The 27,958-nt window shown below is 29.5% G+C and overlaps 2 protein-coding genes and 1 long non-coding RNA gene across 53 annotated transcripts; 2 read left to right on the forward strand and 1 right to left on the reverse strand.

Moving 5' to 3' along the window:
* Positions 1-377: 377 nt before the first annotated feature.
* On the reverse strand, positions 378-16,146 carry LOC127290722 (zinc carboxypeptidase-like). 2 transcript variants are annotated; one of them, XM_051319487.1, is made up of 7 exons: positions 16,062-16,146; positions 2,437-2,613; positions 1,835-2,356; positions 1,601-1,688; positions 1,280-1,482; positions 677-761; positions 378-606 (listed from the first exon to the last, which is right to left on the reverse strand). In XM_051319487.1, the coding sequence occupies exons 2-7, from the start codon at positions 2,593-2,595 to the stop codon at positions 404-406; spliced, it is 1,260 nt and encodes a 419-aa protein (XP_051175444.1). In that variant the 5' UTR covers positions 2,596-2,613; positions 16,062-16,146; the 3' UTR covers positions 378-403. The 2 variants fall into 2 exon arrangements, with proteins under 2 accessions (XP_051175444.1, XP_051175445.1); XM_051319488.1 differs by lacking the exon at positions 16,062-16,146 and adding an exon at positions 16,010-16,032.
* Positions 2,621-13,916, forward strand: LOC127290725 (uncharacterized). Of its 50 annotated transcripts, none has more exons than XR_007844458.1 (12): positions 2,621-4,171; positions 4,504-5,891; positions 6,224-6,329; positions 6,496-6,661; positions 7,326-7,989; positions 8,322-8,713; positions 8,880-9,543; positions 9,710-10,479; positions 10,812-11,037; positions 11,204-11,973; positions 12,472-12,531; positions 13,196-13,916. It is a non-coding gene; the product is annotated as an uncharacterized LOC127290725 (long non-coding RNA). The 50 variants fall into 50 exon arrangements; XR_007844427.1 differs by having other exon boundaries at positions 6,496-6,555; positions 6,722-7,989; XR_007844454.1 differs by lacking the exon at positions 6,224-6,329 and having other exon boundaries at positions 4,504-6,163.
* A 1,426-nt stretch (positions 16,147-17,572) lies between the features above and the next one.
* Positions 17,573-21,455, forward strand: LOC127290703 (S-methyl-5'-thioadenosine phosphorylase-like). Its single transcript, XM_051319457.1, has 5 exons — positions 17,573-17,735; positions 19,666-19,826; positions 19,973-20,396; positions 20,702-20,911; positions 21,017-21,455. The coding sequence occupies exons 1-5, from the start codon at positions 17,712-17,714 to the stop codon at positions 21,041-21,043; spliced, it is 846 nt and encodes a 281-aa protein (XP_051175414.1). The 5' UTR covers positions 17,573-17,711; the 3' UTR covers positions 21,044-21,455.
* The last annotated feature ends 6,503 nt before the right edge of the window (positions 21,456-27,958 follow it).

Genomic DNA, 27,958 nt, shown 5'->3' on the forward strand with positions numbered 1-27,958 from the left:
TGAAAGTAAACAAACAAAACTTTTAGGATAGGAACTTGTTTAGTTGCAGGAATGATTATGCGGCTAACCATGCCTAACGTAAAATTATAATATATGCATACGTTTTTTTTATGACAGTAAATAAGATACACAAACTTACTCAAATACGCAGTCAGAGACGCATATATCATATCGTATTTTTAATTACTTTCATTTATTTAAATAATATCTATTTTAATGAGATTTAATTTTTGTATATAAATATCTAAACAGCGCCGAACTACCAGATTGATAAACCGTAAGTTACAAAAATTTATAAAAAATAACAATTTATCATCGCATATACAAATAATCAAGATTAAGTTTGGGTCTAAAAGAAAAATAAGAAAAAGATAACATATTTTTCTTAAAATGATATATTTATTCAAGACTTTTTAGGATAACCAAATCGTGCAGCTTCGTCAAACATTCCAATCAAAGAGTCAACTATTTCTTCACCATTGGGAATAATTTGATTTGCAGGAAGCAAAAAGCCATATCTGCCTTTGTCACGAAACTCATATGTAAATACAACTGGTAATTTTAATGTTCCCTTTACCCAATCGCTTGAACTTCCACTTGCAATATCTAAAACATATGAATTAATAGTTTTTAATAAGTATATAACACATAATTGACATTTATTAAAATTACTCACAAATGGTTTCAGCAATATTTCCAGTTACATATTTAGTGCCATATCTTTGTTGAAGTGCACCTATTGCTTTCTTTCCCATAGACAACTAAAAAAACATAAGCATAAAATCTACTTAGTGATGCGTATATTATCAAATAACAACAAAATTATTATTATTGTGCGATTCCAGGTGAGATTTTGACTTTTTCGGAGTAGGTTAACCGATTGCAATGAAACTTTGGAATTTTGTTATATATAGTAAGACTAATCTTTAACGTAAATTGCAGCTTAAAATATTTGTTAGTTTACGAGATTTGCAATAATAATAAAAAATTTTAAACTGCTATATCTTCCGTTCTAATAATCGGATGGAGGTCTACTTTTTTTTTAAATGTCAAGGAAAATGAGAGGAATAAATCTTTTTCAGAACTAACCAATATTTTAAGCTGCAATTTATGTTAAAGATTAGTCTTACTATATATAACAAAATTCCAAAGTTTCAATGCAATCGGTTAAGCTACTCCGAAAATGTCAAAATCTCACCTATGGAATCGCACTATTATTATTAATTATTTAAACAATGTGTAATTTGTTGATAAAACACATTTTTCTTAATTTAATTACCTCTTCTTCGTAATTATCCAAATGATCTTTTGTGTGACCATAAGGGAACATCAAAAGTTGAGAATAGCTATGGAATGAAATATACGCAAATAGTTCATTAGAAATTGATTTTATATAATTCGCCATTGATTTGGTTTCCGGTTCACTAAAGGCCACTGATCCAGCATAAGTTTCAGCACAAGGAAAACTGCTTGCACCACCGGCTAAAATAATAACAGAATAATATGTATAATTATCAAAGATGATTTAATAAACTTTTTTTATTAAATGTTTTAAAGCTTCTTAAAAAGTTTGATTTTTTTAAAGTAATTAAACCCTTACACATCCACTTAAAACCCCAGTTCCTGTTGGCATCAACTCCAGGACATAAAGCACTTTTCTTTGATCTCGTTTTTCTCCACAAGCGATTCTATAAAATTTGTAAACAAGACATTATAAATTTATAATATTTTCTTTCATAATAAAAATATTTATCTACGGCTATTATTTGAAAATATGTATATGTTCATGATATGTCAAAAATATTTTAGGCTTATCTTAGAAATTAATTCTTACCTTCGTATGAGTATAAACATATCCATCAGGGTTAAAGCTTGGAAATATGTACCAATTACGATTTTCAGCAAGACTTCTAATATTTTTGTCTTTACTCGTCAATAGTTGATTAATAAGATACAGAGCAGTGGCAGGAGTTATCCACTCTCGAGCATGAATTCCTGCTTCTATGAAGATTCCTGGGTTTTCTTTTTTGTACGAAATTTTTACCCCTTTAATAGAACGACCCTCCGTAGTTTTTCCAGCATCAATAACTTGAACAACATCATACTTTTGAGAAAGGTGTTCAAAATAAACATAAATTTCATCCAGTGTATGATATTTATTAAAAGCAAATTCAGAATCAGTTTTAATAATTTCTCGCGGATTCTCAGTGTCAATTAAATGCTGAACATTCTCAATGAAAATACTGTATTTAATTCCATAAATATTCATTGTCTTCTCAAATCCTAAACTCGTTTCAGGAGACACCATTAAATCGACAGAATTGTTCACAGAAGTGATTCCATTCCAAAAGAGAAACTAGTAAAATAAATAAATGGATTACACAAAAAAATGAAATATCATAATACATTTCTTCGGATTATCGTATTTTATCTTACATTATTATTATCCTGTTCTAATTGATGTAACAAATCAACATGTCCCTCAGTTTCAGGCAAAATTCTATAAACTTTAAAGTTTTCAAATGTAATCTTTTCATCTGTAGCAAAAACTACGGCAAAGGTTAATAGAATATTTAAAAACTGATGGAGACGCATGTTTGCTTGTCAAATTATCTGAAAAAAATAGACACAGTCACTAAATTTAAAAATTATTAAAGTTTTTAAATATTAATAACAATAAAGTACAAGGCATTGTTTTGTCTATTCAAGCTTCTGTGCAAATATTAAGTGCTTTAAAATTTTCTTCAAAGTCATTCTAGATGTATTTTCGGTCGCTGATGAAGGATTTGGGGTCAAAATTGACGATAAATAGTCTGCCTAAGAAATATTGAATTTTTTGAAAAATTTTTTTTTACGATAACGCATTAAAGGTCATAATAGGGGTCTTCCTCTACTCGGATCGGGCTGTCAATTTTTCTCTACACTTTTAAGTGTATTTTATGCAAGAAATTGCAATAAAATAGTCTGCCTAAGAAAAATTGAATTTTTTTGAAAATTTTTTTTTTTCGAAAAACGATTTAAAGGTCAAAATATGTGTCTTCCTCTACTCGGATCGGGCTGTCAATTTTTTTCTACACTTTTAGGTGTATTTTGTGCAAGAAATTGCAATAAAATAGTCTGCCTAAGTAAAATTGAATTTTTTTGAATATTTTTTTTTTTCGAAAAACGATTTAAAGGTCAAAATATGTGTCTTCATCTACTCGGATCGGGCTGTCAATTTTTTCTACACTTTTAGGTGTATTTTGCGCAAGAAATTGCAATAAAATAGTCTGCCTAAGAAAAATTTAATTATTTTGGGAACTTTTTTATAATTTTGGATTTTTGGGTTAAATGACATTTAGGTGGTAATAGGTGTCTTCCTCTACTCGGATCGGGCTGTCAATTTTTTTCTACACTTTTAGGTGTATTTTGTGCAAGAAAATGCATTAAAATCGTCTGCCTAAGAAAAATTAAATTATTTTGGGAACTTTTTTATAATTTTGGATTTTTGGGTTAAATGACATTTAGGTGGTAATAGGTGTCTTCCTCTACTCGGATCGGGCTGTCAATTTTTTTCTACACTTTTAGGTGTATTTTGTGCAAGAAAATGCATTAAAATCGTCTGCCTAAGAAAAATTAAATTATTTTGGGAACTTTTTTATAATTTTGGATTTATGGGTTAAATGACATTTAGGTGGTAATAGGTGTCTTCCTCTACTCTTTTTTGGCTGTCAATTTTTTTCTACACTTTTGGGTGTATTTTGTGCAAGAAAATGCATTAAAATCGTCTGCCTAAGAAAAATTAAATTATTTTGGGAACTTTTTTATAATTTTGGATTTATGGGTTAAATGACATTTAGGTGGTAATAGGTGTCTTCCTCTACTCGGATCGGACTGTCAATTTTTTTCTACACTTTTAGGTGTATTTTGTGCAAGAAAATGCATTAAAATCGTCTGCCTAAGAAAAATTAAATTATTTTGGGAACTTTTTTATAATTTTGGATTTATGGGTTAAATGACATTTAGGTGGTAATAGGTGTCTTCCTCTACTCGGATCGGGCTGTCAATTTTTTTCTACACTTTTAGGTGTATTTTGTGCAAGAAAATGCATTAAAATCGTCTGCCTAAGAAAAATTAAATTATTTTGGGAACTTTTTTATAATTTTGGATTTATGGGTTAAATGACATTTAGGTGGTAATAAGTGTCTTCATCTACTCTTTTTTGGCTGTCAATTTTTTTCTACACTTTTAGGTGTATTTTGTGCATGAAAATGCATTAAAATCGTCTGCCTAAGAAACATTAAATTATTTTGGGAACTTTTTTATAATTTTGGATTTATGGGTTAAATGACATTTTGGTGGTAAAAGGTGTCTTCCTCTACTCTTTTTTGGCTGTCAATTTTTTTCTACACTTTTAGGTGTATTTTGTGCAGGAAAATGCATTAAAATCGTCTGCCTAAGAAAAATTAAATTATTTTGGAAACTTTTTTATAATTTTGGATTTTTGGGTTAAATGACATTTAGGTGGTAATAAGTGTCTTCCTCTACTCTTTTTTGGCTGTCAATTTTTTTCTACACTTTTAGGTGTATTTTGTGCAAGAAAATGCATTAAAATCGTCTGCCTAAGAAAAATTAAATTATTTTGGGAACTTTTTTATAATTTTGGATTTATGGGTTAAATGACATTTAGGTGGTAATAGGTGTCTTCCTCTACTCGGATCGGGCTGTCAATTTTTTTCTACACTTTTAGGTGTATTTTGTGCAAGAAAATGCATTAAAATCGTCTGCCTAAGAAAAATTAAATTATTTTGGGAACTTTTTTATAATTTTGGATTTTTGGGTTAAATGACATTTAGGTGGTAATAGGTGTCTTCCTCTACTCGGATCGGGCTGTCAATTTTTTTCTACACTTTTAGGTGTATTTTGTGCAAGAAAATGCATTAAAATCGTCTGCCTAAGAAAAATTAAATTATTTTGGGAACTTTTTTATAATTTTGGATTTATGGGTTAAATGACATTTAGGTGGTAATAGGTGTCTTCCTCTACTCTTTTTTGGCTGTCAATTTTTTTCTACACTTTTGGGTGTATTTTGTGCAAGAAAATGCATTAAAATCGTCTGCCTAAGAAAAATTAAATTATTTTGGGAACTTTTTTATAATTTTGGATTTATGGGTTAAATGACATTTAGGTGGTAATAGGTGTCTTCCTCTACTCGGATCGGACTGTCAATTTTTTTCTACACTTTTAGGTGTATTTTGTGCAAGAAAATGCATTAAAATCGTCTGCCTAAGAAAAATTAAATTATTTTGGGAACTTTTTTATAATTTTGGATTTATGGGTTAAATGACATTTAGGTGGTAATAGGTGTCTTCCTCTACTCTTTTTTGGCTGTCAATTTTTTTCTACACTTTTGGGTGTATTTTGTGCAAGAAAATGCATTAAAATCGTCTGCCTAAGAAAAATTAAATTATTTTGGGAACTTTTTTATAATTTTGGATTTATGGGTTAAATGACATTTAGGTGGTAATAGGTGTCTTCCTCTACTCGGATCGGACTGTCAATTTTTTTCTACACTTTTAGGTGTATTTTGTGCAAGAAAATGCATTAAAATCGTCTGCCTAAGAAAAATTAAATTATTTTGGGAACTTTTTTATAATTTTGGATTTATGGGTTAAATGACATTTAGGTGGTAATAGGTGTCTTCCTCTACTCGGATCGGGCTGTCAATTTTTTTCTACACTTTTAGGTGTATTTTGTGCAAGAAAATGCATTAAAATCGTCTGCCTAAGAAAAATTAAATTATTTTGGGAACTTTTTTATAATTTTGGATTTATGGGTTAAATGACATTTAGGTGGTAATAAGTGTCTTCCTCTACTCTTTTTTGGCTGTCAATTTTTTTCTACACTTTTAGGTGTATTTTGTGCAAGAAAATGCATTAAAATCGTCTGCCTAAGAAAAATTAAATTATTTTGGGAACATTTTTATAATTTTGGATTTATGGGTTAAATGACATTTAGGTGGTAATAAGTGTCTTCCTCTACTCGGATCGGGCTGTCAATTTTTTTCTACACTTTTAGGTGTATTTTGTGCAAGAAAATGCATTAAAATCGTCTGCCTAAGAAAAATTAAATTATTTTGGGAACTTTTTTATAATTTTGGATTTTTGGGTTAAATGACATTTAGGTGGTAATAGGTATCTTCCTCTACTCGGATCGGGCTGTCAATTTTTTTCTACACTTTTAGGTGTATTTTGTGCAAGAAAATGCATTAAAATCGTCTGCCTAAGAAAAATTAAATTATTTTGGGAACTTTTTTATAATTTTGGATTTATGGGTTAAATGACATTTAGGTGGTAATAGGTGTCTTTCTCTACTCTTTTTTGGCTGTCAATTTTTTTCTACACTTTTGGGTGTATTTTGTGCAAGAAAATGCATTAAAATCGTCTGCCTAAGAAAAATTAAATTATTTTGGGAACTTTTTTATAATTTTGGATTTATGGGTTAAATGACATTTAGGTGGTAATAGGTGTCTTCCTCTACTCGGATCGGACTGTCAATTTTTTTCTACACTTTTAGGTGTATTTTGTGCAAGAAAATGCATTAAAATCGTCTGCCTAAGAAAAAATAAATTATTTTGGGAACTTTTTTATAATTTTGGATTTATGGGTTAAATGACATTTAGGTGGTAATAGGTGTCTTCCTCTACTCGGATCGGGCTGTCAATTTTTTTCTACACTTTTAGGTGTATTTTGTGCAAGAAAATGCATTAAAATCGTCTGCCTAAGAAAAATTAAATTATTTTGGGAACTTTTTTATAATTTTGGATTTATGGGTTAAATGACATTTAGGTGGTAATAGGTGTCTTCCTCTACTCGGATCGGGCTGTCAATTTTTTTCTACACTTTTAGGTGTATTTTGTGCAAGAAAATGCATTAAAATCGTCTGCCTAAGAAAAATTAAATTATTTTGGGAACTTTTTTATAATTTTGGATTTTTGGGTTAAATGACATTTAGGTGGTAATAGGTGTCTTCCTCTACTCGGATCGGGCTGTCAATTTTTTTCTACACTTTTAGGTGTATTTTGTGCAAGAAAATGCATTAAAATCGTCTGCCTAAGAAAAATTAAATTATTTTGGGAACTTTTTTATAATTTTGGATTTATGGGTTAAATGACATTTAGGTGGTAATAGGTGTCTTCCTCTACTCTTTTTTGGCTGTCAATTTTTTTCTACACTTTTGGGTGTATTTTGTGCAAGAAAATGCATTAAAATCGTCTGCCTAAGAAAAATTAAATTATTTTGGGAACTTTTTTATAATTTTGGATTTATGGGTTAAATGACATTTAGGTGGTAATAGGTGTCTTCCTCTACTCGGATCGGACTGTCAATTTTTTTCTACACTTTTAGGTGTATTTTGTGCAAGAAAATGCATTAAAATCGTCTGCCTAAGAAAAATTAAATTATTTTGGGAACTTTTTTATAATTTTGGATTTATGGGTTAAATGACATTTAGGTGGTAATAGGTGTCTTCCTCTACTCGGATCGGGCTGTCAATTTTTTTCTACACTTTTAGGTGTATTTTGTGCAAGAAAATGCATTAAAATCGTCTGCCTAAGAAAAATTAAATTATTTTGGGAACTTTTTTATAATTTTGGATTTATGGGTTAAATGACATTTAGGTGGTAATAAGTGTCTTCCTCTACTCTTTTTTGGCTGTCAATTTTTTTCTACACTTTTAGGTGTATTTTGTGCAAGAAAATGCATTAAAATCGTCTGCCTAAGAAAAATTAAATTATTTTGGGAACTTTTTTATAATTTTGGATTTATGGGTTAAATGACATTTAGGTGGTAATAAGTGTCTTCCTCTACTCGGATCGGGCTGTCAATTTTTTTCTACACTTTTAGGTGTATTTTGTGCAAGAAAATGCATTAAAATCGTCTGCCTAAGAAAAATTAAATTATTTTGGGAACTTTTTTATAATTTTGGATTTTTGGGTTAAATGACATTTAGGTGGTAATAGGTATCTTCCTCTACTCGGATCGGGCTGTCAATTTTTTTCTACACTTTTAGGTGTATTTTGTGCAAGAAAATGCATTAAAATCGTCTGCCTAAGAAAAATTAAATTATTTTGGGAACTTTTTTATAATTTTGGATTTATGGGTTAAATGACATTTAGGTGGTAATAGGTGTCTTTCTCTACTCTTTTTTGGCTGTCAATTTTTTTCTACACTTTTGGGTGTATTTTGTGCAAGAAAATGCATTAAAATCGTCTGCCTAAGAAAAATTAAATTATTTTGGGAACTTTTTTATAATTTTGGATTTATGGGTTAAATGACATTTAGGTGGTAATAGGTGTCTTCCTCTACTCGGATCGGACTGTCAATTTTTTTCTACACTTTTAGGTGTATTTTGTGCAAGAAAATGCATTAAAATCGTCTGCCTAAGAAAAATTAAATTATTTTGGGAACTTTTTTATAATTTTGGATTTATGGGTTAAATGACATTTAGGTGGTAATAGGTGTCTTCCTCTACTCGGATCGGGCTGTCAATTTTTTTCTACACTTTTAGGTGTATTTTGTGCAAGAAAATGCATTAAAATCGTCTGCCTAAGAAAAATTAAATTATTTTGGGAACTTTTTTATAATTTTGGATTTATGGGTTAAATGACATTTAGGTGGTAATAGGTGTCTTCCTCTACTCGGATCGGGCTGTCAATTTTTTTCTACACTTTTAGGTGTATTTTGTGAAAGAAAATGCATTAAAATCGTCTGCCTAAGAAAAATTAAATTATTTTGGGAACTTTTTTATAATTTTGGATTTATGGGTTAAATGACATTTAGGTGGTAATAAGTGTCTTCCTCTACTCGGATCGGGCTGTCAATTTTTTTCTACACTTTTAGGTGTATTTTGTGCAAGAAAATGCATTAAAATCGTCTGCCTAAGAAAAATTAAATTATTTTGGGAACTTTTTTATAATTTTGGATTTATGGGTTAAATGACATTTAGGTGGTAATAAGTGTCTTCCTCTACTCGGATCGGGCTGTCAATTTTTTTCTACACTTTTAGGTGTATTTTGTGAAGGAAAATGCATTAAAATCGTCTGCCTAAGAAAAATTAAATTATTTTGGAAACTTTTTTATAATTTTGGATTTTTGGGTTAAATGACATTTAGGTGGTAATAGGTGTCTTCCTCTACTCGGATCGGGCTGTCAATTTTTTTCTACACTTTTAGGTGTATTTTGTGCAAGAAAATGCATTAAAATCGTCTGCCTAAGAAAAATTAAATTATTTTGGGAACTTTTTTATAATTTTGGATTTATGGGTTAAATGACATTTAGGTGGTAATAGGTGTCTTCCTCTACTCGGATCGGGCTGTCAATTTTTTTCTACACTTTTAGGTGTATTTTGTGCAAGAAAATGCATTAAAATCGTCTGCCTAAGAAAAATTAAATTATTTTGGGAACTTTTTTATAATTTTGGATTTATGGGTTAAATGACATTTAGGTGGTAATAGGTGTCTTCCTCTACTCGGATCGGGCTGTCAATTTTTTTCTACACTTTTAGGTGTATTTTGTGAAAGAAAATGCATTAAAATCGTCTGCCTAAGAAAAATTAAATTATTTTGGGAACTTTTTTATAATTTTGGATTTATGGGTTAAATGACATTTAGGTGGTAATAAGTGTCTTCCTCTACTCGGATCGGGCTGTCAATTTTTTTCTACACTTTTAGGTGTATTTTGTGCAAGAAAATGCATTAAAATCGTCTGCCTAAGAAAAATTAAATTATTTTGGGAACTTTTTTATAATTTTGGATTTATGGGTTAAATGACATTTAGGTGGTAATAAGTGTCTTCCTCTACTCGGATCGGGCTGTCAATTTTTTTCTACACTTTTAGGTGTATTTTGTGAAGGAAAATGCATTAAAATCGTCTGCCTAAGAAAAATTAAATTATTTTGGAAACTTTTTTATAATTTTGGATTTTTGGGTTAAATGACATTTAGGTGGTAATAGGTGTCTTCCTCTACTCGGATCGGGCTGTCAATTTTTTTCTACACTTTTAGGTGTATTTTGTGCAAGAAAATGCATTAAAATCGTCTGCCTAAGAAAAATTAAATTATTTTGGGAACTTTTTTATAATTTTGGATTTATGGGTTAAATGACATTTAGGTGGTAATAGGTGTCTTCCTCTACTCGGATCGGGCTGTCAATTTTTTTCTACACTTTTAGGTGTATTTTGTGCAAGAAAATGCATTAAAATCGTCTGCCTAAGAAAAATTAAATTATTTTGGGAACTTTTTTATAATTTTGGATTTATGGGTTAAATGACATTTAGGTGGTAATAAGTGTCTTCCTCTACTCTTTTTTGGCTGTCAATTTTTTTCTACACTTTTAGGTGTATTTTGTGCAAGAAAATGCTTTAAAATCGTCTGCCTAAGAAAAATTAAATTATTTTGGGAACTTTTTTATAATTTTGGATTTATGGGTTAAATGACATTTAGGTGGTAATAAGTGTCTTCCTCTACTCGGATCGGGCTGTCAATTTTTTTCTACACTTTTAGGTGTATTTTGTGCAGGAAAATGCATTAAAATCGTCTGCCTAAGAAAAATTAAATTATTTTGGGAACTTTTTTATAATTTTGGATTTATGGGTTAAATGACATTTAGGTGGTAATAAGTGTCTTCCTCTACTCTTTTTTGGCTGTCAATTTTTTTCTACACTTTTAGGTGTATTTTGTGCATGAAAATGCATTAAAATCGTCTGCCTAAGAAACATTAAATTATTTTGGGAACTTTTTTATAATTTTGGATTTATGGGTTAAATGACATTTAGGTGGTAATAGGTGTCTTCCTCTACTCGGATCGGGCTGTCAATTTTTTTCTACACTTTTAGGTGTATTTTGTGCAAGAAAATGCATTAAAATCGTCTGCCTAAGAAAAATTAAATTATTTTGGGAACTTTTTTATAATTTTGGATTTATGGGTTAAATGACATTTAGGTGGTAATAGGTGTCTTCCTCTACTCGGATCGGGCTGTCAATTTTTTTCTACACTTTTAGGTGTATTTTGTGAAAGAAAATGCATTAAAATCGTCTGCCTAAGAAAAATTAAATTATTTTGGGAACTTTTTTATAATTTTGGATTTATGGGTTAAATGACATTTAGGTGGTAATAAGTGTCTTCCTCTACTCGGATCGGGCTGTCAATTTTTTTCTACACTTTTAGGTGTATTTTGTGCAAGAAAATGCATTAAAATCGTCTGCCTAAGAAAAATTAAATTATTTTGGGAACTTTTTTATAATTTTGGATTTATGGGTTAAATGACATTTAGGTGGTAATAAGTGTCTTCCTCTACTCGGATCGGGCTGTCAATTTTTTTCTACACTTTTAGGTGTATTTTGTGAAGGAAAATGCATTAAAATCGTCTGCCTAAGAAAAATTAAATTATTTTGGAAACTTTTTTATAATTTTGGATTTTTGGGTTAAATGACATTTAGGTGGTAATAGGTGTCTTCCTCTACTCGGATCGGGCTGTCAATTTTTTTCTACACTTTTAGGTGTATTTTGTGCAAGAAAATGCATTAAAATCGTCTGCCTAAGAAAAATTAAATTATTTTGGGAACTTTTTTATAATTTTGGATTTATGGGTTAAATGACATTTAGGTGGTAATAGGTGTCTTCCTCTACTCGGATCGGGCTGTCAATTTTTTTCTACACTTTTAGGTGTATTTTGTGCAAGAAAATGCATTAAAATCGTCTGCCTAAGAAAAATTAAATTATTTTGGGAACTTTTTTATAATTTTGGATTTATGGGTTAAATGACATTTAGGTGGTAATAAGTGTCTTCCTCTACTCTTTTTTGGCTGTCAATTTTTTTCTACACTTTTAGGTGTATTTTGTGCAAGAAAATGCTTTAAAATCGTCTGCCTAAGAAAAATTAAATTATTTTGGGAACTTTTTTATAATTTTGGATTTATGGGTTAAATGACATTTAGGTGGTAATAAGTGTCTTCCTCTACTCGGATCGGGCTGTCAATTTTTTTCTACACTTTTAGGTGTATTTTGTGCAGGAAAATGCATTAAAATCGTCTGCCTAAGAAAAATTAAATTATTTTGGGAACTTTTTTATAATTTTGGATTTATGGGTTAAATGACATTTAGGTGGTAATAAGTGTCTTCCTCTACTCTTTTTTGGCTGTCAATTTTTTTCTACACTTTTAGGTGTATTTTGTGCATGAAAATGCATTAAAATCGTCTGCCTAAGAAACATTAAATTATTTTGGGAACTTTTTTATAATTTTGGATTTATGGGTTAAATGACATTTTGGTGGTAAAAGGTGTCTTCCTCTACTCTTTTTTGGCTGTCAATTTTTTTCTACACTTTTAGGTGTATTTTGTGCAGGAAAATGCATTAAAATCGTCTGCCTAAGAAAAATTAAATTATTTTGGAAACTTTTTTATAATTTTGGATTTTTGGGTTAAATGACATTTAGGTGGTAATAAGTGTCTTCCTCTACTCTTTTTTGGCTGTCAATTTTTTTCTACACTTTTAGGTGTATTTTGTGCAAGAAAATGCATTAAAATCGTCTGCCTAAGAAAAATTAAATTATTTTGGGAACTTTTTTATAATTTTGGATTTATGGGTTAAATGACATTTAGTTGGTAATATGTGTCTTCCTCTACTCGGATCGGGCTGTCAATTTTTTTCTACACTTTTAGGTGTATTTTGTGCAAGAAAATGCATTAAAATCGTCTGCCTAAGAAAAATTAAATTATTTTGGGAACTTTTTTATAATTTTGGATTTATGGGTTAAATGACATTTAGGTGGTAATAGGTGTCTTCCTCTACTCTTTTTTGGAGGTCAATTTTTTTCTACACTTTTAGGTGTATTTTGTGCAAGAAAATGCAATAAAATAGTCCGCCTAAGAAAAATTGAATTATTTTGGGAACTTTTTTATAATTTTGGATTTATGGGTCAAATGACATTTAGGTGGTAATAGGTGTCTTCCTCTAGTTGGATCGGGCTGTCAATTTTTTCCTACACTTTAAGGTGTATTTTGTGCATGAAAATGCATTAAAATCGTCTGCCTAAGAAACATTAAATTATTTTGGGAACTTTTTTATAATTTTGGATTTATGGGTCAAATGACATTTAGGTGGTAATAGGTGTCTTCCTCTAGTTGGATCGGGCTGTCAATTTTTTTCTACACTTTTAGGTGTATTTTGTGCAGGAAAATGCATTAAAATCGTCTGCCTAAGAAAAATTAAATTATTTTGGAAACTTTTTTATAATTTTGGATTTTTGGGTTAAATGACATTTAGGTGGTAATAGGTGTCTTCCTCTACTCGGATCGGGCTGTCAATTTTTTTCTACACTTTTAGGTGTATTTTGTGCAAGAAAATGCATTAAAATCGTCTGCCTAAGAAAAATTAAATTATTTTGGGAACTTTTTTATAATTTTGGATTTATGGGTTAAATGACATTTAGGTGGTAATAGGTGTCTTCCTCTACTCGGATCGGACTGTCAATTTTTTTCTACACTTTTAGGTGTATTTTGTGCAAGAAAATGCATTAAAATCGTCTGCCTAAGAAAAACTAAATTATTTTGGGAACTTTTTTATAATTTTGGATTTATGGGTTAAATGACATTTAGGTGGTAATAAGTGTCTTCCTCTACTCTTTTTTGGCTGTCGATTTTTTTCTACACTTTTAGGTGTATTTTGTGCAAGAATATGCAATAAAATCGTCTGCCTAAGAAAAATTGAATTTTTTTGGAAAATTTTTTTTTTACCTGGATGACTTTTTGGTGGTAATAGAGGTCTTCCTCTACACGGATTTGGCTGTCAATTTTTTGCTACACTTTTAGGTGTATTTTGTTCAAGAATATGCAATAAAATCGTCCGCCTAAAAAAAATTGAATTTTTTTGGAAATTTTTTTTTTTACCTGGATGACATTTCGGTGCTAATAAGGGTCTTCCTCTACTCGGATTTGGCTGTCGATGTTTTTCTACACTTTTAGGTGTATTTTGTGCAGGAATATGCAATAAAATCGTCTGCCTAAGAAAAATTGAATTTTTTTGGAAAATTTTTTTTTGACATGGATGACTTTTTGGTGGTATTAGTGGTCTTCCTCTACTCGGATTTGGCTGTCGATTTTTTTCTACACTTTTAGGTGTATTTGGTGCAAGAATAAGCAATAAAATCGTCTGCCTAAGAAAAATTGAATTTTTTTGGAAATTTTTTTTTTTACCTGGATGACATTTCGGTGCTAATAACGGTCTTCCTCTACTCGGATTTGGCTGTCGATTTTTTTCTACACTTTCAGGTGTATTTTGTGCAAGAATATACAATAAAATCGTCTGCCTAAGAAAAATTAAATTTTTTTGGAAATTTTTTTTTGGACCTTGATGACTTTTTGTTGGTATTAGTGGTCTTCCTCTACTCGGATTTGGCTGTCGATTTTTTTCTACACTTTTAGGTGTATTTTCTGCAAGAATATGCAATAAAATCGTCTGCCTAAGAAAAATTCAATTTTTTTGAAAATTGTTTTTTTTACCTGGATGACATTTCGGTGCTAATAAGGGTCTTCCTCTACTCGGATTTGACTGTCGATTTTTTTCTACACTTTTAGGTGTATTTTGTGCAAGAAATTGCAATAAAATAGTCTTCCTAAGAAAAATTGAATTTTTTTGGGAACTTTTTTATGATTTTGGATGCCTTTTTGGTGGTAATAGGTGTCTTCCTCTACTTGTATCGGGCTGTCGATTTTTTTCTACACTTTTAGGTGTATTTTCTGCAAGAATATGCAATAAAATCGTCTGCCTAAGAAAAATTGAATTTTTTTGGAAAATTTTTTTTTGACATGGATGACTTTTTGGTGGTATTAGTGGTCTTCCTCTACTCGGATTTGGCTGTCGATTTTTTTCTACACTTTTAGGTGTATTTGGTGCAAGAATATGCAATAAAATCGTCTGCCTAAGAAAAATTGAATTTTTTTGGAAAATTTTTTTTTGACATGGATGACTTTTTGGTGGTATTAGTGGTCTTCCTCTACTCGGATTTGGCTGTCGATTTTTTTCTACACTTTTAGGTGTATTTGGTGCAAGAATATGCAATAAAATCGTCTGCCTAAGAAAAATTGAATTTTTTTGGAAATTTTTTTTTTTACCTGGATGACATTTCGGTGCTAATAACGGTCTTCCTCTACTCGGATTTGGCTGTCGATTTTTTTCTACACTTTTAGGTGTATTTTGTGCAAGAAATTGCAATAAAATAGTCTTCCTAAGAAAAATTGAATTTTTTTGGGAACTTTTTTATGATTTTGGATGCCTTTTTGGTGGTAATAGGTGTCTTCCTCTACTTGTATCGGGGTGTCAATTTTTTTCTACACTTTTGGGTTTATTTTGTGCAGGAATTTGCAATGAAATCGTCTGTCTACGAAAAAATAAATTTTTTGGGAATTTAGGGGTTGCCTTAAGGGTGGTAATAGGGGTCTTCTCCTATTTGTATCGTGCTGGCAATTTTTTTTTTACTGTTAGTTGTATTTCGTGCAAGAATTCGTAATAAAATTGTTTATCTATGAAAAATTGAATTTTTTTGGGAATTTTATCATTATTTTGAATTATAAAATTACATTATCATAATGATTTAAAAATTTTTATACAAGAAAGTTGACTAATGGGATGTTAGTAGCGCGCATTTAAGCGCGTGTGTGTTGCTAGATACATATCAATAAATAGTATGATAAATAAAGTTAGTTGCATATGCGTGTTGTGGATACATAAACATTCTAATAAAATTATTTATAACAATTATGTGTAACAAATGCCTATATATAATGAATAAAGATAACAAATAATTTATAATAATTAAAAAAAATTCACTTTGATCTATAATTAAAAATAAATTAAAAAGCATATAAGAATTCTTAGGATATTTGTAAAGAATTAATTTCTAATCATATATAGCTTAATAGGTATACATATTATATTTTAGAGAAATCAAAGACAAAATATCGATATGTACTCACCAGTCACCCACATAAGATACAAGAAAATGAAATCATGAGTTTATATACTTACCTTGAAATACCCCGCTCCAACATAATAATGACAATGTATATAAAAGGTGATTTCACTAAATAGTATCAGAAAAAAGAGATACAACACAAAAATCAATCAAGCAATTGGAAATCTAAATCAAGATAAAAGAAATTTTATTTTTTAAAAACGCGTACATTCCGATATAATCAAAATAAGAGGTGCGATAAAATACAGTATTAAAAATTTCTGATCAAAATACAATACAATTGTAAAATAATGAAATCTTCTACAGTAAAATAAATATTAATTCATGATATTTTAAAAATTAATTTTTTAACTTATAAACAAAAAATATGACCAGAATGTAAAAAACCATGACCTATTTTTATGCAAATGCTGGTAAGTAGACCTTGTATGAAACAGAAAAAATAGTTTTCAAATATTTTACTTTAATTCCTACCCACATAGAATAATCTCTTACTCAAATATATATTTCTTTGTGTATATAATTTACATATTCAGATAGGACACAAAACCACAATAACTTTGCGTAGAAATTTTTAGAAAATTTTGATTTACATGGAATTATTCCATTAGCAATTCAGATTGGAAGTATAGTCATAAAATAAAAATATATTACATATATTTTAATAAAAACTCATTAGCGATCTAAGATTTTTCCATTCCTGCAGGTATTCAATTTATTACTTTCTGAGGATATATGTATATATGTAAATATATACTTCTGCAACGGCTGAGCGATAAAAATTATATCTGAAAAATTAAAGTCAATATAGATAACGAACAGTTTTATGATAAAACTTTACTTTGCTTTAATAATAATTTAAAATATATTTATAATAAATAAGTACAAAAAATTGTGTACAAATTAGTAAAAACATTATTTTACATTAATTTTCAATTTTTAAAGAAGATTGAGACATGAATTGATATTACCGGTAATGTTATTAAATTAATAAAATAGTCTTCATTGGAATATTTTCTGCGAGATGCCTCTCCTTAGTGATCATCTGTCGATAATTATAACTGATATCAAGAAGTATTCTTGATTAATATATATTTATCGACGGTGGTCCTTAAGGAGGCCATTAAAAAATACTAAATCAAATAGTAATATTTTACTAAAAATTAGTAAAAATTCTCACTAATGTGAATATTAGCAACTCACTTTTCACAAATTTAAATTTAGAGAGTTAATAAATTTACTCTGTAAATCTAAATAATGAAGAAGTCTTTCACGTAAAAAAATAAGTGCATATACATTTAAAATAATAGGGAAATTAATATGAATTCTATGTTTTATCATTAAAAAATATCATACATGTATATTTAATAATAAAATAATATCCAAGGTTTTTATACAATAGAATTCATTTTAAAATAAATAGTAGGTATATAATACAAAAATTTATAAATTGTAACTTTTATTATGTAATATTTTAACAACTTATTGAAGTGCTGGAAGCTCTCATGAGAGAAGAAGGAGAAAGAATAAATTAAAATTTTTATGTATATGATACGGTTTTATACACATATGTACATATATGTGTGAATAACAGAACAGAGATAACAGAATTCCAGTTGCTCCCCACATGTCTCTACGACCTGTTGAAACACAGACTATACCAGAATCAGTATATACAATTATAGTGTTTCTCAATAATTACAATGAGCGTTAAATACAAAATTAAGGTAAGAATAAATAAATAATAAAAATTGTACAAAATAAAGGTACCTCTCACAATGTATAACAACATACAATTGCCCAGTGTGCACGTTATGTAACTGTTCTAGAAAAAAGTGTAACTTGTTCTAGAACAAGTGTTACAATTTTGCAATAGAACAGTTTTGGAACTGTGTTCTAGACCTGCTCTGCAACAGTTGTTCTGCCTCTGTTCTATAAGGAAGATGTAACATTTGTTCTAGAACAGTGTTGCAAACAAGATGTAAATTCAGATGTTCATTACATGAAAATTTTGCTTCCTCTTTACGATCAACAAAAAAATTTGCATCCTCGTGGAGAAAGCATTAACATTAAAATAAACGTACATTAATAATATAATAATATAAACATTTGAGTATACATTTGAGTTAAATTTAAAAAATTAATGGAAGTTAAAAAATCAAAAATTCACATTCTAGCTGAAATTTCTAAAAATTAATGAAAAATAATATATAATTTATAATTATTTACAATTATATCGGTTTGCTTCAATGCAAGGAACACAATTATTTTATATTTAAAATTGATTTTAAATAAATACAAAATTTTTCAGCTAAAATGGTATTTTTTTTTTAACTTTCATTAATTTATTAAATTTACCTCAAATGTATACTTTATATATACCAATCGATTCGTTTTCATGCAAGGAATACAATTATTTCATATATAAACTTCAATTTAAAAAATAACAAAATTTTATTGCTAAAAGGTGAATTTTTAATTTTATAACTTTCATTAATTCTTTAAATTTAAATTGAAACTATACTTTATATATACCAATCAATTTGTCTTGACGTAAGGAATACGATTTTAATATACATAACCTTAAATTTTTCTATTTAAAAATTTTTTCTATTAAAAAAAAAATTTTGGAAAGAAGACGATAAAACTTTTTTTTTTGGGTATTTTTTAAAATCCTTTGGTCAGTTTTGAGATATTAATATATATAATGGTTTAATCGCCCTAGCGCACACAATATTTGACCAAGACAGTTCATATTTGGTATACATATATGTGACGCTCCACGAGAGAAGGGACCTAACGTGCTTTTGACTTAAAGTTCGCTTTTACCGTGCAATGACACAGTGAATGAACCTTAAGTCAAAAGCACGTTAGGCTGCAGTCCCATGGCAGCGTTTTGCGTTGCGTTTTGTCACTAGACCATGAGTGTAAAAGAGATGCAGATATATGTTTGCTATGTTTACACTCAGGGTCTAGTGACAAAACGCAACGCAAAACGCTGCCATGGGACTGCAGCCTTAGGTCCCTTCTCTCGTGGAGCGTCACATATGCGTATTTTTGCGTGTAGATTACAGGAAATTGGAGTTGATTATCATAGCGTTTTCAAGGACAAACTGATAATTTTCGATCTATGTGTTTATGTCTATCTATGTGTTTTCATGCTCACATTACAGGAAAAATTAAGCAAAATTGGAATTTTTCCATAGGCCTTTACACTTTAACCCCCTCAAATTTTAGGTTTAACGCTACGGAACCCTCGGTTTTAATGCGATTGTAACTCGCACTTGTTCGCTTTTTTTGTTATAGAACAGCTACAGAACTGTTCTGTAACTTTGCACACTGGGTGGTAATTAATGGTTACAAGAAAAAGAAGAAGTAAAAATATTCACATAAAGTAGACTTTATATTCCATTTATACACTCGAATCATAAAATAACTAAATTTAATATAACAAGAATTCGCTTTAACAAGCTAATAAATGTTTTTAACTTATGACCTTTGATTTTTGAGGTTATTTGCTTTTAAATAATGTTTTTAGCAAAATTCTTTTAAAAAAATCACACGCAAAATCGGTTACTAAACAGGTCATAGTCAAATTGACTGAAACTATTCTCTCCATGTTTTAAATAAAATGCATAACCCTTTTATATATTCCAGGTGGGCATAATTGGAGGATCAGGATTAGATGATCCTAGCCACCAATTATTAAAATCTTGTCATATTATTAAGCGTGAGAGTGTTGAAACAGATTTTGGATTGCCATCTAGTAATCTCTTCCAAGGTACAATAGCTGGAGTTGATTGTATACTGCTCTCAAGGTAATCCCAATTATATATTCAAGCATATTAATATAGTGATAAACAAAAGAAATTTTTGATTTTTATACTAATCAAAAAATTTGATAAGAAATACAACACTTTCATAATATCGATATACAATTACACATTACACGCAAATGTTTTAGACATGGAGTAGGTCAAATAATAAATCCAACAGGAGTCAATTATCGTGCAAATATTGAAGCTCTGCGTTCTGTGGGATGCACTCACATTATTGCAACAACGGCCTGTGGTTCCCTTATTGAATCTATTGACAGAGGAAATTTAGTGATTCCGGATAGTTTTATTGATAGAACTATTCACAGAAAAGGAACACTTTATGACGGTACATCACGAAAGTATCAAGGAATATGTCACATTCCAATGGAACCATCATTTGATCCAGATGTAGCAAACATTTTTGAAAGTGCAGCTAAAGATTTGGGAATAATGATAAGAAAAGGAGGAACTGTAGTGACAATAGAAGGTCCTAGGTACTCATCTAAGGCTGAAAGTAATGTTTTTCGTTCATGGGGTGGACATCTGATAAATATGAGTATATGTCCAGAGGTAAAGGAAAGAAAATAAAATAAAATTTCTAAAAAAAGACTAAACAAAAAAGATACAACCGTATCTAGACCTTTTGATTAATAAATTAAAAAAAGATGTAGTTAAAATAACCATTTTGTATTAATAGGTACGGGAAAAAAAATTAAAATAAAATTTTCTTCCAATATTTAACAATGTACTCGAACTCCAATAAGAAACTGTAGATTTATTTAATCAATTCACTTAACCTTTCGACTTAATTTTCTGTAAATTCAAAAAAAAGAAAATATTCGATTTTTTTAAAGGAATATAATTTTTGATCTTAGGTTTATTTAGCAAAAGAAGCAGGTATTTTGTACGGTGCTATTGCCTTAGCAACAGACTATGATTGTTGGCATGAATCTGAGCAAGTCGTTTGTGCTTCTGATGTATTAGTCGTATTTAAGAAAAATCTTAGCAGATTGATAGAAATAATTCTCAAATCAGTAGAACTTATTGGACAAAAAAATTGGGATCAGCAGATTGATAATTTAAAGGTAATTACTATATTTCAAATTAATATTATATCTCAAAAGATATACAGGACATTCCAATGAACACTAATAAAAATTTTAATTACAAAATATATAATTCATTTTCAGCAAATCATAAAAAATAATACAATATAGCTGAAATAAAAGGAAAATGTTACAGTTTATAAAAAATGAAAAATTTAAGATACAAACATAAAAGACTAGTTTGAAGCAGTTTGTTTACACCATTTAGGTCTGAGGATCACGAAGTAGAACGCTATAATTGCTTTTTTAGAGTATAAAAGATCTACGTACTTAAATACGTTAAAAATTATTAAATCAAATATCTTTTAAAAAAGTACATTAATACTAATTTTTGTAATTTTAATTACCTCATCTTTGTAAGCGGACGATTTTTAATAATACAAATTTTAAATGCAGCTGTTTCCCTGTTACAGAATACAATATATACTTTCCTTTTTGTAATACAATTCAGATATTCTACAAAAACGTTGCAAAACAAAAGAATAAATAAATAAACTCGTAAATCAATAAAAGTTTATTTTTATTTTAGTTATTTCTTTAAAAAAATTTGTTATTTTCCACTAACTAAGTACCTCAAAATAAAGGTCGGATTTTTTGGGAAAACTAAATTAACAGATTTGGGCTTCTATTATACATGAATCTCTTCGTCATAAAAAGGCGAACAAAAAATGTATGGCGCACTTTTTGATTAAACCAATATATTCAATGATAATGGCATATAAAGGTCAAATTTTTTGGGAAAAATAAATTAACAGATTTGGGATTCTATTATACATGAATCTCTTCGTCATAAAAAGGCGAACAAAAAATGTATGGCGCAGTTTTCGATTAAACCAATATATTCAAAGATAATAGCATATAAAGGTCAAATTTTTTGGGAAAAATAAATTAACAGATTTGGGATTCTATTATACATGAATCTCTTCGTCATAAAAAGGCGAACAAAAAATGTATGGCGCAGTTTTCGATTAAACCAATATATTCAATGATAATGGCATATAAAGGTCAAATTTTTTGGGAAAAATAAATTAACAGATTTGGGATTCTATTATACATGAATCTCTTCGTCATAAAATGGCGAACAAAAAATGTATGGCGCACTTTTTGATGCATGCAATATATTCAAAGATAATAGCATATAAAGGTCGGATTTTTCGGGAAAAATAAATTAACAGATTTGGGCTTCTATTATACATGAATCTCTTCGTCATAAAAAGGCGAACAAAAAATGTATGGCGCACTTTTCGATTAAACCAATATATTCAAAGATAATGGCATATAAATGTCGGATTTTTTGGCAAAAATAAATTAACAGATTTGGGCTTCTATTATACATGAATCTCTTCGTCATAAAAAGGCGAACAAAAAATGTATGGCGCACTTTTTGATTAAACCAATATATTCAAAGATAATGGCATATAAAGGTCGGATTTTTTGGGAAAAATAAATTAACAGATTTGGGCTTCTATTATACATGAATCTCTTCGTCATAAAAAGGCGAACAAAAAATGTATGGCGCACTTTTCGATTAAACCAATATATTCAAAGATAATGGCATATAAAGGTCGGATTTTTTGGGAAAAATAAATTAACAGATTTGGGCTTCTATTATACATGAATCTCTTCGTCATAAAAAGGCGAACAAAAAAAGTATAACGCACTTTTCGATTATACCAATATATTCAAAGATAATGGCATATAAAGGTCGGATTTTTTGGGAAAAATAAATTAACAGATTTGGGCTTCTATTATTCATGAATCTCTTCGTCATAAAAAGGCGAACAAAAAATGTATGGCGCACTTTTCGATTAAACCAATATATTCAAAGATAATGGCATATAAAGGTCGGATTTTTTGGGAAAAATAAATTAACAGATTTGGGCTTCTATTATACATGAATCTCTTCGTCATAAAAAGGCGAACAACAAATGTATGGCGCACTTTTTGATTAAACCAATATATTCAATGATAATGGCATATAAAGGTCGAATTTTTTGGGAAAAATAAATTAACAGATTTGGGATTCTATTATACATGAATCTCTTCGTCATAAAAAGGCGAACAAAAAATGTATGGCGCAGTTTTCGATTAAACCAATATATTCAAAGATAATAGCATATAAAGGTCGGATTTTTTGGGAAAAATAAATTAACAGATTTGGGCTTCTATTATACATGAATCTCTTCGTCATAAAAAGGCGAACAAAAAATGTATGGCGCACTTTTCGATTAAACCAATATATTCAAAGATAATGGCATATAAAGGTCGGATTTTTTGGGAAAAATAAATTAACAGATTTGGGCTTCTATTATACATGAATCTCTTCGTCATAAAAAGGCGAACAAAAAATGTATGGCGCACTTTTTGATGCATGCAATATATTCAAAGATAATGGCATATAAAGGTCGGATTTTTCGGGAAAAATAAATTAACAGATTTGGGCTTCTATTATACATGAATCTCTTCGTCATAAAAAGGCGAACAAAAAATGTATGGCGCACTTTTCGATTAAACCAATATATTCAAAGATAATGGCATATAAAGGTCGGATTTTTTGGGAAAAATAAATTAACAGATTTGGGCTTCTATTATACATGAATCTCTTCGTCATAAAAAGGCGAACAAAAAATGTATGGCGCACTTTTTGATTAAACCAATATATTCAAAGATAATGGCATATAAAGGTCGGATTTTTTGGGAAAAATAAATTAACAGATTTGGGCTTCTATTATACATGAATCTCTTCGTCATAAAAAGGCGAACAAAAAATGTATGGCGCACTTTTCGATTAAACCAATATATTCAAAGATAATGGCATATAAAGGTCGGATTTTTTGGGAAAAATAAATTAACAGATTTGGGCTTCTATTATACATGAATCTCTTCGTCATAAAAAGGCGAACAAAAAATGTATGGCGCACTTTTCGATTAAACCAATATATTCAAAGATAATGGCATATAAAGGTCGGATTTTTTGGGAAAAATAAATTAACAGATTTGGGCTTCTATTATACATGAATCTCTTCGTCATAAAAAGGCGAACAAAAAATGTATGGCGCACTTTTTGATTAAACCAATATATTCAAAGATAATGGCATATAAAGGTCGGATTTTTTGGGAAAAATAAATTAACAGATTTGGGCTTCTATTATACATGAATCTCTTCGTCATAAAAAGGCGAACAAAAAATGTATGGCGCACTTTTTGATTAAACCAATATATTCAAAGATAATGGCATATAAAGGTCGGATTTTTTGGGAAAAATAAATTAACAGATTTGGGCTTCTATTATACATGAATCTCTTCGTCATAAAAAGGCGAACAAAAAATGTATGGCGCACTTTTCGATTAAACCAATATATTCAAAGATAATGGCATATAAAGGTCGGATTTTTTGGGAAAAATAAATTAACAGATTTGGGCTTCTATTATACATGAATCTCTTCGTCATAAAAAGGCGAACAAAAAATGTATGGCGCACTTTTTGATTAAACCAATATATTCAAAGATAATGGCATATAAAGGTCGGATTTTTTGGGAAAAATAAATTAACAGATTTGGGCTTCTATTATACATGAATCTCTTCGTCATAAAAAGGCGAACAAAAAATGTATGGCGCACTTTTTGATTAAACCAATATATTCAAAGATAATGGCATATAAAGGTCGGATTTTTTGGGAAAAATAAATTAACAGATTTGGGCTTCTATTATACATGAATCTCTTCGTCATAAAAAGGCGAACAAAAAATGTATGGCGCACTTTTCGATTAAACCAATATATTCAAAGATAATGGCATATAAAGGTCGGATTTTTTGGGAAAAATAAATTAACAGATTTGGGCTTCTATTATACATGAATCTCTTCGTCATAAAAAGGCGAACAAAAAATGTATGGCGCACTTTTTGATTAAACCAATATATTCAAAGATAATGGCATATAAAGGTCGGATTTTTTGGGAAAAATAAATTAACAGATTTGGGCTTCTATTATACATGAATCTCTTCGTCATAAAAAGGCGAACAAAAAATGTATGGCGCACTTTTCGATTAAACCAATATATTCAAAGATAATGGCATATAAAGGTCGGATTTTTTGGGAAAAATAAATTAACAGATTTGGGCTTCTATTATACATGAATCTCTTCGTCATAAAAAGGCGAACAAAAAATGTATGGCGCACTTTTTGATTAAACCAATATATTCAAAGATAATGGCATATAAAGGTCGGATTTTTTGGGAAAAATAAATTAACAGATTTGGGCTTCTATTATACATGAATCTCTTCGTCATAAAAAGGCGAACAAAAAATGTATGGCGCACTTTTCGATTAAACCAATATATTCAAAGATAATGGCATATAAAGGTCGGATTTTTTGGGAAAAATAAATTAACAGATTTGGGCTTCTATTATACATGAATCTCTTCGTCATAAAAAGGCGAACAAAAAATGTATGGCGCACTTTTTGATTAAACCAATATATTCAAAGATAATGGCATATAAAGGTCGGATTTTTTGGGAAAAATAAATTAACAGATTTGGGCTTCTATTATACATGAATCTCTTCGTCATAAAAAGGCGAACAAAAAATGTATGGCGCACTTTTCGATTAAACCAATATATTCAAAGATAATGGCATATAAAGGTCGGATTTTTTGGGAAAAATAAATTAACAGATTTGGGCTTCTATTATACATGAATCTCTTCGTCATAAAAAGGCGAACAAAAAATGTATGGCGCACTTTTTGATTAAACCAATATATTCAAAGATAATGGCATATAAAGGTCGGATTTTTTGGGAAAAATAAATTAACAGATTTGGGCTTCTATTATACATGAATCTCTTCGTCATAAAAAGGCGAACAAAAAATGTATGGCGCACTTTTCGATTAAACCAATATATTCAAAGATAATGGCATATAAAGGTCGGATTTTTTGGGAAAAATAAATTAACAGATTTGGGCTTCTATTATACATGAATCTCTTCGTCATAAAAAGGCGAACAAAAAATGTATGGCGCACTTTTCGATTAAACCAATATATTCAAAGATAATGGCATATAAAGGTCGGATTTTTTGGGAAAAATAAATTAACAGATTTGGGCTTCTATTATACATGAATCTCTTCGTCATAAAAAGGCGAACAAAAAATGTATGGCGCACTTTTTGATTAAACCAATATATTCAAAGATAATGGCATATAAAGGTCGGATTTTTTGGGAAAAATAAATTAACAGATTTGGGCTTCTATTATACATGAATCTCTTCGTCATAAAAAGGCGAACAAAAAATGTATGGCGCACTTTTCGATTAAACCAATATATTCAAAGATAATGGCATATAAAGGTCGGATTTTTTGGGAAAAATAAATTAACAGATTTGGGCTTCTATTATACATGAATCTCTTCGTCATAAAAAGGCGAACAAAAAATGTATGGCGCACTTTTCGATTAAACCAATATATTCAAAGATAATGGCATATAAAGGTCGGATTTTTTGGGAAAAATAAATTAACAGATTTGGGCTTCTATTATACATGAATCTCTTCGTCATAAAAAGGCGAACAAAAAATGTATGGCGCACTTTTTGATTAAACCAATATATTCAAAGATAATGGCATATAAAGGTCGGATTTTTTGGGAAAAATAAATTAACAGATTTGGGCTTCTATTATACATGAATCTCTTCGTCATAAAAAGGCGAACAAAAAATGTATGGCGCACTTTTCGATTAAACCAATATATTCAAAGATAATGGCATATAAAGGTCGGATTTTTTGGGAAAAATAAATTAACAGATTTGGGCTTCTATTATACATGAATCTCTTCGTCATAAAAAGGCGAACAAAAAATGTATGGCGCACTTTTTGATTAAACCAATATATTCAAAGATAATGGCATATAAAGGTCGGATTTTTTGGGAAAAATAAATTAACAGATTTGGGCTTCTATTATACATGAATCTCTTCGTCATAAAAAGGCGAACAAAAAATGTATGGCGCACTTTTTGATTAAACCAATATATTCAAAGATAATGGCATATAAAGGTCGGATTTTTTGGGAAAAATAAATTAACAGATTTGGGCTTCTATTATACATGAATCTCTTCGTCATAAAAAGGCGAACAAAAAATGTATGGCGCACTTTTCGATTAAACCAATATATTCAAAGATAATGGCATATAAAGGTCGGATTTTTTGGGAAAAATAAATTAACAGATTTGGGCTTCTATTATACATGAATCTCTTCGTCATAAAAAGGCGAACAAAAAATGTATGGCGCACTTTTTGATTAAACCAATATATTCAAAGATAATGGCATATAAAGGTCGGATTTTTTGGGAAAAATAAATTAACAGATTTGGGCTTCTATTATACATGAATCTCTTCGTCATAAAAAGGCGAACAAAAAATGTATGGCGCACTTTTCGATTAAACCAATATATTCAAAGATAATGGCATATAAAGGTCGGATTTTTTGGGAAAAATAAATTAACAGATTTGGGCTTCTATTATACATGAATCTCTTCGTCATAAAAAGGCGAACAAAAAATGTATGGCGCACTTTTCGATTAAACCAATATATTCAAAGATAATGGCATATAAAGGTCGGATTTTTTGGGAAAAATAAATTAACAGATTTGGGCTTCTATTATACATGAATCTCTTCGTCATAAAAAGGCGAACAAAAAATGTATGGCGCACTTTTCGATTAAACCAATATATTCAAAGATAATGGCATATAAAGGTCGGATTTTTTGGGAAAAATAAATTAACAGATTTGGGCTTCTATTATACATGAATCTCTTCGTCATAAAAAGGCGAACAAAAAATGTATGGCGCACTTTTTGATTAAACCAATATATTCAAAGATAATGGCATATAAAGGTCGGATTTTTTGGGAAAAATAAATTAACAGATTTGGGCTTCTATTATACATGAATCTCTTCGTCATAAAAAGGCGAACAAAAAATGTATGGCGCACTTTTCGATTAAACCAATATATTCAAAGATAATGGCATATAAAGGT

This window comes from Leptopilina boulardi, unplaced genomic scaffold, assembly GCF_019393585.1.
Source record: "Leptopilina boulardi isolate dan_hultmark-lab unplaced genomic scaffold, ZJU_Lbou_2.1 LbouV2_80, whole genome shotgun sequence".
Classification (NCBI taxonomy): Eukaryota; Metazoa; Arthropoda; class Insecta; order Hymenoptera; family Figitidae; genus Leptopilina; species Leptopilina boulardi.

Coding starts and splice junctions, on each gene's coding strand:
- LOC127290722 (XM_051319487.1), bottom strand. CDS start 2,595: ATGCGTCTCCATCAGTTTTTAAATATTCTATTAACCTTTGCCGTAGTT. Junction 1,483..1,600: donor CTGGGGTTTTAAGTGGATGT/GTAAGGGTTTAA, acceptor TTATTATTTTAG/CCGGTGGTGCAAGCAGTTTT. Junction 762..1,279: donor TGGATAATTACGAAGAAGAG/GTAATTAAATTA, acceptor ATGTTTTTTTAG/TTGTCTATGGGAAAGAAAGC.
- LOC127290703 (XM_051319457.1), top strand. CDS start 17,712: ATGAGCGTTAAATACAAAATTAAG. Junction 17,736..19,665: donor GCGTTAAATACAAAATTAAG/GTAAGAATAAAT, acceptor TATATATTCCAG/GTGGGCATAATTGGAGGATC. Junction 20,912..21,016: donor AGCAGATTGATAATTTAAAG/GTAATTACTATA, acceptor ATTCATTTTCAG/CAAATCATAAAAAATAATAC.